We start from the raw sequence: 11,478 nt of genomic DNA, 5'->3' as shown, positions 1-11,478 counted from the left end.
GTGTCTGATACAGGCCATGGTTTTTGCAATCACTTGTTATGCATCAGATAGTTGGACAATGACTAGGGAGGATAGAAGAATTGACTCCTTTGAGCTGTGGTGCTGCAGTCCTAGACTTTGCCAAATTACTGCAGAGAAATGCTGCCTGTTTGAGGACTAAAGTGCACCTGATTCAAGCCATGATCTTTTCTAGACAATGACTAAGGATGATAGAATAATTGATGCCTTAGCACTGTGATGTTGAGGAGAGTTGTTGAACACGCCAGAGATTGCAAAAAAAACAAAACCAAAAACACCAACCAGATATGTCTTGAAGAAGGTGCAGCCAGAGTGCTCTTTGGAGGCAAAGATGATAAAGCTTCATCTCATACACGTTTGTTTGTTTGTTTGTTTTATAAAGTTATTTTCATTTTATTTGATGAAACTCAAGCCATAAGTTGTTTGGTTTTTGTTTTTGTTTCTTTGGGGTGTTTTTTTTCTCCACCACCCCCTTCCCTTCATTTTCTTCTGAAAGATATTTCTGGGCAACCTTCTTTTCTGTTTTAGGAAGAATCTGTTCGTTTTCGTGAAGGATCATCTCAATATAGCAGGGGGAGCTCATGTAGGGGTTAATCCGACCAAGAGCTCTGTATGTGCAGCAGCACATCTTGGGAGCTTTGTTCATTTGGATGTGCTCAATGAATCAGAGAATCAACATCTAAAACCTTAAGTTCAGTATTACTATCTGATTTTAAACATACTCAGCAACACCTGAGAACTCTTTCTGGGCCACCAACCCTGTGACCAACCCCACTGTTTGGCCTTGGCACACCTACCAACTCCACCATTGTAATGCTGGAATGGCAAACTCTGCTTTTGCCAAGTGATCTCTTTCAGATACTTGGTGGCTTTATGATTATGCATACCCTTGATGGCCTGGACAATGTCCCAGGTGTTCTTAAAAAGGATTCAGCGATTTGAGTCTCTTGATTTGCATGATCTTCTGGGGTTTTTCAAGTCAAGCAAGTAGTGAATCATTTCAATAGATCACCTGAGGCTGCTCATGGGAAAAGCCTTCTCACACACTTTGGTATGTTGCTAGGAGAAGTTATACATTGGAGAGGGACATCATGCTTGGGAAGGTGGAAGGAGAGTGAATGAGAAGAAAATGTTCATCCAGATGGATTGACACAATGACTGCAGCAAAGAGCCTGAGAGTGTCTGAAACTGTGAGGATGGAACAAGATAGGACAGGGTTCAGATTAGGTATTCATAGAGTCATTATGAGTCATAAACAACAACAATCCAAAATGGGCAAAAGAGATGAATAATAGATTCACCGAAGAAGGTCTTATGTCACACAAATACCAAAAACAATATGTGAAATCATAAGCGATTATTGCAGACACTACAATATGTAGGTTTTTAAAATGTGGATTTTTAGAGGCAGTTTAATCACAATTAGAGACATGCAAACCAAAACAAAAAGTAGCCATCATCTCACCCCAGCTAAAATTATAAAGTTCAAAAGGACAGCAAACAAAAATGTTGGTGAAGATGTAGAAAGATCAGAACTCTCATAAACTGTTGGTAGGAACATAAAATGGTATAGCCACTATGAAAAGCTCTCTGGTATTTCCTCAAAAATTTGGCACTGGAGACACCATTTGGCCCAGCAATCACACTGAGAATATACGTCAAATTAATCAGAGGCTATGAAAAAAACAGCTGTATGTATACCCATGTTTATAGCAGCATTATTCACAAAAGCAAAGAGATTGAAACTATTCAAATACCTATCAATAATAAAATGGATATGGTAAATTCACATAAGGGAATATTATGCAGCACGGAAAAACAATAAACTCATATATCACTACACAAAATAGATGAGTCCAGAAGACATTATGCTGAGTGAAATATCTCAGGCACAAAAGAACAAATACAGCATAAACCTTCTAATAAAAGGATCAACATGGAGTAGAGGGGGTCAGAGGGAGAAAATAATAGATAGAGAATGAATAATGCCCTGGAATGGGTGAAAAGGAAGGACAACCTGAAAGGAATGGACAATTAGAAATTTGTGTATGACAATTAATAGCATGGAACAGAAAAACATTACAAAAGGAGTTTCAGGAGAGGGAGAGGAAAATGTGCATGAATGAATGAAACCAATCTCTTTGTGAACCTTCACTACAATAAAGAAAGAAAAAACTGTTGATGAGTTGTAAAATAGACATAAAGGGTGTAAAATGAATGTATTACTGCAAGTACATGAGTGAAAATGGGCAGAAAGTGAGAAAAAGAGGCAATGAATTAATTTTAATGGTTTTACAATCTCAAATTTCTTACCTGATTATTTTTTGCCTATTGGCATAATCTTAAGAAAGTATTATTCAAGGCATATATTTCAAACAATTTCCAAAAATGGTAGTCAATGAGTAATAATACAATTTTAAAATTATGAGGGATAGAATAAAATTTTAACTGCAGGAAGCAAACTATGACTCTAATACTAATGTTTCCACACTACTGATTTACTTGAGCAAAAAGAAACATACAATATTGGATACAAGTTGTATAGGGAGTATAACAATTCCAATACAACAACCACATTCCTTAAATTACTTATGAAGGTATAATTTCTTTTAAATAATGTTTTGCCAATTTAATAGGCTGGTATGAGTATAGCCTTAATTGATTTTTTGTGCTTTGGATATAGAAAATAATTCCATTTATGTAAATTATCTTAAATTGTCATGATCAGTTTATGCATTTGACAGAAAATGTGATAATACGTTAAAAAATCTGTTCAAAAGTCTGATATTCACAAGAAAAGCTCATGAAGATTTTGCTTTTTTTTTTTTTTTTTACTCTATTTTGCCATAAGGCAATGCTATTTAAAGGTGGTTTTATTTCTAATGTCAAATATAACTTTGTGAGGAATCACATGAGGAAAAGAATTAAAAGTCAAAAAGTATAACCTGAGACTCCAACCTTGAGAAGGTGTTCCTGGCATAGTGCATGATACTGTCAAAATCATATCTCTCTCCAAGTGAATTCACTTCTCCAGGCTCCATCTTCAAAAAATTGTATTCTTGGCCTAAGAATTGGAAATAAAGAACCGCTTAGAAAGCTTCTAAGCCCTCTTTCTTTACTTTACTGAAGTGTGGTATTCATGTTGCTGTTTACTATTAGCAAGCCACACAAAAGATATATCCAGTATCTGGGTATGTACTATAATAAATATTAAATTATTGAAGGAAAAATGCTGACTTTCATTCATTCACTCAGTCTTGACTCATAGCTAACCCTCCAGTAAGTTTTCGGAGGCTGTAAATCACAAAGGAAGTGAAAGTCCGTATTTCTCCCAAGGAGCAGCTAGTAGATGTGAACTGCCTGCCTTTGAGTTGGCAGTGCAACTCCTTATCACTACGCCACTAAAGCTCCCTTAATTTCATCAATAAGGTAATTTATGGGAGAGGGGGAGTTGATTATACAAAGCATACGTTGTATTGGTTTCCTATGTGGAGTCTTTTATCAACTCATAATATTTCTCATTTAACATATCTGCTGCTTTTTCACTGTTATATAGAATAATTAAACATCAAATTTTTACCTCATGGCTTTCTCATTTTTGTCTGCACTTGTCAGCTCCACAACAACATCATCTTAGTATTGGCTTGACTTTTTTCAATAAGTTGTTAGGTAACATCGCATCGAGTACAACACATGGTGACCCTATGAACAATAGATCTGAACACTGTCCTGTGCCATCCTCACAATTGCTAACATATCCTACTGCTATAGTCACTGTGCCAATCTGGTTGACTTAGAGTCTTTGTCTCTTTTGCTGACATCTCCACCTTTCCAAGCATGATGTCTCTCTCCAAGCAACATAACAAAAGTACGTAAGACAAAGCTTTATCATCTTTGGCTCCAAAGCGCACTTGGGCCGCACCTTCTCCAAGACATATCTGTTCTTTTGGCAGCCTGTGGGATATTCAATACTCTTCTGCAACACCACAACTCAAAAGACATCAATTTGTCTTCTGTCATCCGTAGTCACTGTCCAGCTCTCAGTTATATATAACAAGTGACTGAAAAGACCAAAATCTGAATCAGATGCACTGTAGTCCTCAAGCAGACATTGCTGATCCTCAATAATTTGAAGAAGTCCCTGATTACAGATTTTCCCAGTGTAGTATGTCTCCTGATCTCCTATCTGCTAGTACCAAGGGTACTGATTGTGGAGCCAAGAGAATTGAAGTCATCAACAGTTTCAATCTTTTCTCCATCTATCAAAATGATGCCTATTTGTCCAGAGGTCAGGATTTTTGTTTTCTTAACATTTATGTGTGGTTCATTTTGAAGGTTTTTGTTGTTTGAACTTCTGTAGCAAAAACTTCAAGTCCTCCTCACTATCACCAAGCAATATTGTATCCTCTATATGCCGCAAGTTGTTGATAAGTCCTCCTCCAGTCCTGATGCCACATTGTTCTTCAGAGTCCAGCTTCTTGAATAATTTGCTCAGCATACAAACTGAATAAGTATGGAGAAAGGATACAACTCTGACACACATCTTTCTTAATTTTTTTTATTAATTTTAATGAACATTTACAGAGACTTTGGATTTCCATTCATTCATTGTTGCATTTTTCTCCCTACACCCTCTCCTCCCCCAGTTCGCTTTTCTCTTTGAAAAGTAAAAGAAAAATTCTTTCATTGTTATACAATCCCTCCCTCCCCCGAGACCACTCGACTATGTAGCCAACCTTCATTCTGGACTCTTGTCATAATAATAATATCTAATAATATATCACGTTTAAACTGTTCTCTCCATCATCAGTTTCAATGCAGTATGAAATATTTATTCCCTTTTTTAAAATTTTATTATTTTTAATGAACATTTACAGAGATTTTGGATTTTCATTTATTCATTGCTGCACTTTTTTCTTTACCTCACCCCCTCCCCAATTCGCTGTTCTTTCTAAGTCTCTCCTCAAGCCCGATGTCAGTACCGTTTTATAACAGTGGCACTATGCAATACATGTTAGTAGACGCAAGAGTCAATGAGTGGCAAAAACAATTGAGCACAGGCCTACTAATCCACTGTTGCCTTAGAAGCAAGATCCGGTGAGCTGCTTCCAAAAGGTCACAGACTTTAAAACCATTTAAAATAAAATTCTATATCAGAATCAGTGTTGTCACGCCAGAAGTAAGAATTCAAGGGTGTAGTTTAAAAATGGAGAGGAGTAGGTTTTTATTCTGAATACCACCATAAGGAAGTTTTCAAAAGACAATGAAGAAATAAAGTTTGGCAGAGAGTATAACACCATTCCTTCATGCGGTAAGGAAATTTGCTCTCTTCATTTGCACATTATGGATGACAGAAATAAGCCTTTGGTTACAAGACTCAAATACTAGACCAAAGTGTTTTGGTCTATCCATTAATGTACACATTAAATGGTTTTTAATAAACTAGTCAGTCCATATGGTAAAACAAGTGCTTCTAAATCTTTGTTATGACTTTCTGTATTACAAAAATTCTTCAGAAATGTTTTGTATTCTCTTCATTGCAGACAGAAGCAAATGAGAAAATTTTCATCTGAGTAATTTCATGTATAATTTCTAAGGGAGGTATTTTATAAAACAATGGAGCTGATTTTACAATTCCCAATCCATAACATTCTGAAAATTTCAAGCTTAAGTAGGATATGGTTAATATATTTGTCAATTAATGCAACATGTGTTACAAAAACTTCTTGAAACAAAACATTAAATAAACTCAAGTAATACATTTCAATGTATATAACTGAGCATTTAACCTGACACAGGTTTGTGTGATAGTTTAAAAGAAATGTATAATCTAAACAAATAAAATCAAACTTAATTCATAAAACAATAGAAAAGAATCAGATACACAGAACAGCAGGGTAACTCAAACTTAACAATATAGATAGGTAGGTAGGTAGGTAGATGATAGATAGATAGATAGATAGATAGATAGATAGATAGATAGATAGATAGGCCTCCTTTTCATGTTGTATTCTAAAGTCATGGATCAGTGTAATATAATCCTGATACCAACTTGATTATTGCAATTTTCATAAACTTTACATAAAACTATAAAGCTAAAACCTGCCCTTGTTTGATCCAACTCAGCAAACCTAAAGTACAAGATAGAACTTTCTTTTGGGATTATCAAAAGTGTACAAAAGATGACCATCTCATTTTTTTCTACTGGAGTGGCTGGTTGTTTCAAAAAATTCACCTTTTTGTTAGCAGTCAAGTACCATAAAATCTCCTTTCTTATTAGCCATTGTTCTCAAATAAAACTTGAATTCATGTTTCTGAGTAACAGTTGTGCCATTAATGGGAAAAGACTGATAGCTGCCCCTACAGTGGGTTGTTATAGGTAGTTTAATTGCAAAAGAGAAGATTGCCCATCGTTTGCTCAGAGAACAGTTGATGGATTAAACCCATTTGCCTTTGAGATGGTAGTGTGGCTTCTTACTACAAGGCCACCAGAGCTTCCTTCTGAGTCTCTAGAACTAGAGACTAGAAAGCCTCTGTTGTTTTGTTATATTGCATTAGACCCAACCCATACCTGACCGCCAGTGGATTTCCAGAGGCAGTTAATTGTACAAGAGGAAATTGTCCAACATTATCTGGCAGAGTGGATGGTGGATTTCAGTCATATGCTTTCGGAACTGCAAGGTTCTTTACCACTAGGTTACCAAAGCTCCCATAAGAAAGCCTCTATGGAAAGCCACAAATATAATGAAGATATGTGTCTAACTATGGACCATTTCATGTTTCTTGTTGTTGTGCTTTTATCGAGTCTGATAGTTCATACTGTTGTTGTTAGGTACCCTCAAGTCATGTATAAATGATCCTATGCATGGCAGATCTGAATCCTGTTCTATCTTGTGCCAACCTCACTATTTCTGACACATTTATGCCCATTTCTACAGTCACTGTGTCAATTCACCTAGTTGAGGTTCTTCCTCTTCTTAGCCATCTCTCCAATTTTCCAAGTATAATGTCCTTCTCCAAAGTATAGCCTCTCCTAGTAACACGCCCAAATTATATGAGTTAAGCTTTGCTATCCTTATTTCCAATGAGCAATATGGCTTCACCTTCTCCAAAATATATGTTTGTTCTTTTGGAAGTCCATGGGATATTCAGTACTTTCCTCCAATATCACAGTGAAAAGGCATAAATTTTTCTTCTGTTCTCTTTATTGTCCATCTTTCAGATGCATAGTAAGTGCTTGAAAAGACCATGGTCTGAATCAGGCACTTTTTTTTTTCTCAAACTAACCCCTCAGTAATTTGGAGAGGTCCCTGACTTCAGACTTTACCAGTTCAGTATGGCCCCTGGTGTCCTGACTGCTGGTACTAACTGTATTGATTGTGGATCCAAGAAAGATAAAGAAAGATTGGGTTTCAATCTTTTTGCCACCTATCAAGATGTTGCTTATTGGTCCAGTGGTGAAAATGTTTGCTTTCTTGATCTTGAGATACAATCCATACTGAAGTCTGCAGTGTTCGATCTTCAGTAGTAAATGATTCAATTCTTCCTTAGTTCTAGCAAAAAAAGTTGTGTCATTCATATAACAAAGATTATTGATGAGTCTTCTTCCAATCCAAATGCCACATTCTTCCTTATAGAGTCCAGCTTCTCAAATAATTTTTTCAGCATACAGATTGAATATATATGGGGAAATAATACAACTCTGACACACACCTTTCTTAATTTTGAACCACCTAGACTCTAATTTTCAACCATTTAAAACTTGCTTTGTTCACAAAGCAGCTTCTTGGTCTAGGTATAGGTTTCGCAGGAACACAATCAAGTGTTCTGGGATTTCCATTCTTTTAAATGTTAGTCATAACTTATTATGATCCACACAGATCATATTATTAGAATACTTCCAAGTATTCAGGTGATCTTAGAAAAATATTATTATTGTCCTGAATAACATAATTAAGGTCATAATTTGTTTCACACTTCTACGCAGTAAAAGGGATATATATGCCCTTTACTACTCTTTGTTGATAATCAGTACAACAGATTGTGTTGTGATGTGTCACTGAGTCACCTTTATCTCATAGTGACCCTTTGAACAATGGCTCTGAACCTTGCCCTATCTATAGCCAACCTCATCATCTCACACACACCTGACCTCACAATAGATTGTTATTGAAATGATTGCCTATTTGGGATTCTGTAATAGCACATATTTCATTGATTCTTCTTTCCTCGTAGATCATAACTTATTAGTCCTCACTCACCCCTGCCTGGATGGGGTAAGGAGGTGGGGTGAATCTTCTACTAAATATTGTTTAAATATTGGTGTTTTCCATTTTCTGTACTCAAACTTCTCCTTCCTTCCAATTTTACCTACACAATTAATTTTACTATAATTTTCTTTTCATCTGGAGATACACGCTAAAGTTCAGAGTAACCTTTCCTTTGTCTTTTAAACATTTCTGCTAAGATAATACAAAGGTTTGTCAAAGTCAAGATGTTAATGAAACCATTATTTGCTTTTCTTTCTCCAATTTGGTCTTCTTATCCATTTGTCTTATTTCAGATGTGTTGATAATACTGTCCTCAGTTTTTTTCTATTCCCCAAAAAGATAACCTTGAAATTTTGCACTCACATGATATCACTTTACTTAAAATACTTTTATAAGACAACCCTTCTTCTTCCTTCTTGGTTTATACTGCACTAATTTAGCTTTATTAATCTCCTGTGGACTACTGATTTCAGCTTCCTATAGATTGTCCTGACTTTATGCTAATCCTTCGCACACACACATTTGCACCGTCAGGAAATAGTCATAAAACTAACAGATTCATTTTAAAAATATAAACTTGCTCTGTTTGCAATACTTCAGTTATACACAGATGTTAAAAGATAAAACCTAAATTCTCAGATTAATAATTCCTGGTATAAATTTCCAAGGTCATGATCAACTAATCTTCCATTTGTCAAATACACTGCATCAATAATGGTCAAATAAACACAATTCATTTTTTATAATAACAGTCTTTTCATGATGTTCCTTTAGCATAACTTTTCAATCACTCTTATGTTTACTTAGTACTTTCGTACTTTTAAACTTAATTTCCTTTGGAATACATATCCCTTAATTTGTCAACATAAACTATTATCACTATTTTCATTCACTCACAATAATTTTAATATATCTCATACAAGAATTTAGTAGCAGGGATTTTTTTTAGGAGAGAAATGATATCTATCGTGTTATTAATAAATAATTAGTATAAAATGTGAAAATTCTAGAAATGGCTGTTGACAAATTAGAACGTACATTTATTTTGCTTATGGAACATTATAAAGAATCTAGCAGGGGGGGAGGGAAGGGTAATTAAAATGTGTAGATTTTTGAATTATTAAAATAAAAAAATAAAAGTTTTAAATGGAAGTTATAACATATTAACAGAAATTAAACTAGAATTCAAAATTGTCTTTCAAGTACTAAAAAAAAACCCCTATTTTTAAAGAATTTGTCTTTAGAGTAGGAGTAAATTTTTAGGGAAAAATATCAAAGATATTGTTTAGGTTATTCAAGTACTAATTCATTTCTTAGGAATTCTTAGCAGAAGTTATACTAAAAATATATAGATTCTTAAGGCAATACTGCACATTTCATGAAAAATCCTGCATTTTTAGCATACATCTTCAACATATGTTCTAGAACTATATGGAAAAATATTAAAATGCACTTAGTAATATTAATTTTTGGATCAATATATTACACTAATTATTGGAAAGCATAGACATGAAAAATAATGAGCAAGGTAAACAAACAAGCCTAAAAGACAAAAAATATTTTCATCTCCAGGAGGAAGAATATAAAAGCCAACTTACATAAAACTCTCCTAGTTATTCTTTGATCAAACAAAATGCTGATTTTACTATAGGAAATAACTAGCTTACACTTTTAAAGAAATTAAATAATAAATATTATAAATGAAATTAAAATATTTTAATCCACTATTAGAAGTAGCATATTCTGAATTTCTCACCTGGTTGGATATTTTCTCTTATGATGGTTACATGGTTATCTCGATCTGGGCGTGTGTGTTCATGCCAAAAACCTATCACGTGGCCCAACTCATGTACAACAATTCCAAATTTATCACAGTTCTTGCCAATAGAGATTGCCTGAGGTCCATTTCCCCTCCGACCTACATAAGAACAGCATCTGGAATAAAGTAGGACATAGAAATGATGGTAGAAAGAGTGATGTTGGGCAATTACAATATGGTGAAAGTTTTGTAAAAAAAAAACATCAGAAACTGTAAGGTACAAAGAATGCATTCAGAGGCAGAACAAGCTCTTATTGATAAATGTCTTATATCTGGTTTCTTGATACGACTATGTATGACAGGAGGCAATAAATAATTGATCTTGAGTAAATGAGAATCAGTGTACAAGGCACTCCTAAATATCTTTTTTTGTTAATTGCAGTGCTGGTTTACAGTTAGGTTTTTCTAGCTATTACAGTAGCTTCTGCTGGTCTCCAGCTACTTTAACTGAAGATACATGGTCTTGAAAATCATCAACAGCTATGGGACTATAATAAGAGATAGAGAGAGAGAGAGTGCTTCCCACACAAAGTAGCAAGACTTGAGAGAGAAGCAAGACCCTTGAGAGAATGAGACCAGCTCAAGACCCTGGTGAGAGTGAGAGAATAGGAGCGAGACCCTGGTGATTATAGTGGACAGACTGTGGTATTGCTGTAGAGACACTGTGACAAGGTGTAACCAAAGGAATCCAGAGATAGAGACCACAGTTAAAAGTTTTGTTGTTCCTGCCACATAATGGAAGAAAAAGCTGACAGCTCAACTGAAACCTGAAAACCTGGACTAATTGAAGAACTATGCCTTGAGACTACTGGACTAAATCTATACTTGCACTGGGTGATATTTTTTTGCCTCCCTCATCCTCCAACTTATTTCCTTAATATGGAACTTGGGAGGAGGGGTGTCTGATCTAGCAGCTGTTTATTGCTATAGCTATTATTGATGGGGACAGTTTCACTTTATGAAGTAGGTAGAAGTCAGACTCAGCTACCTCATGTTGCATCCACTCCTTTCACATTCATTAGATAGAAAACCTGCATAGGCAGGGCAAGTACAATTAACAGTCTTTTTATTGTCTCTAAAAATGAGAAAGGGGATCTTAGACACCTGCAAACTCAAAACTGTGACTCTCTGGCAGTTCTAAGCCACTAGCAACTCTATGGGAAAAAGATGGACAATCTCTTTCCATGTGAATGCAGTCTTGGAAACCCAATGGAGGGTCACCTATGAGTCACTTTTGACTCAAGGGCAATGAGAAAGAGAGGGAGAAAAAACTTATGATCTTTCCTCTACCTCCTCATTTTATTTTTTCCCAAATTGAGTTATTCTGATGTTTTTTGGGTTTTTTATAAATATTTTAATTTCTTTATTTTT

At 35.1% G+C, this 11,478-nt stretch overlaps 1 protein-coding gene across 1 annotated transcript in view; it reads right to left on the bottom strand.

Annotated features, from left to right (window-relative positions):
- TLL1 (tolloid-like 1) overlaps positions 1 to 11,478 on the bottom strand; it is a 374,269-nt gene that overhangs the window by 178,613 nt on the left and 184,178 nt on the right. Inside the window, exons 6-7 of the mRNA XM_006896658.1 lie at positions 10,045 to 10,223; positions 2,977 to 3,082 (exon numbers count right to left, since the gene is read on the bottom strand). Of these exons, the coding sequence (XP_006896720.1) occupies positions 2,977 to 3,082; positions 10,045 to 10,223 (285 nt within the window). The remainder of the gene's footprint in view (positions 1 to 2,976; positions 3,083 to 10,044; positions 10,224 to 11,478) is intronic.

Source organism: Elephantulus edwardii, unplaced genomic scaffold (assembly GCF_000299155.1).
Source record: "Elephantulus edwardii isolate Elephantulus edwardi_28Jun2011 unplaced genomic scaffold, EleEdw1.0 scaffold00188, whole genome shotgun sequence".
Classification (NCBI taxonomy): Eukaryota; Metazoa; Chordata; class Mammalia; order Macroscelidea; family Macroscelididae; genus Elephantulus; species Elephantulus edwardii.
The sequence above is the reverse complement of the archived record's forward strand: the minus strand, read 5'-3'. Positions and strand labels throughout refer to the sequence as shown.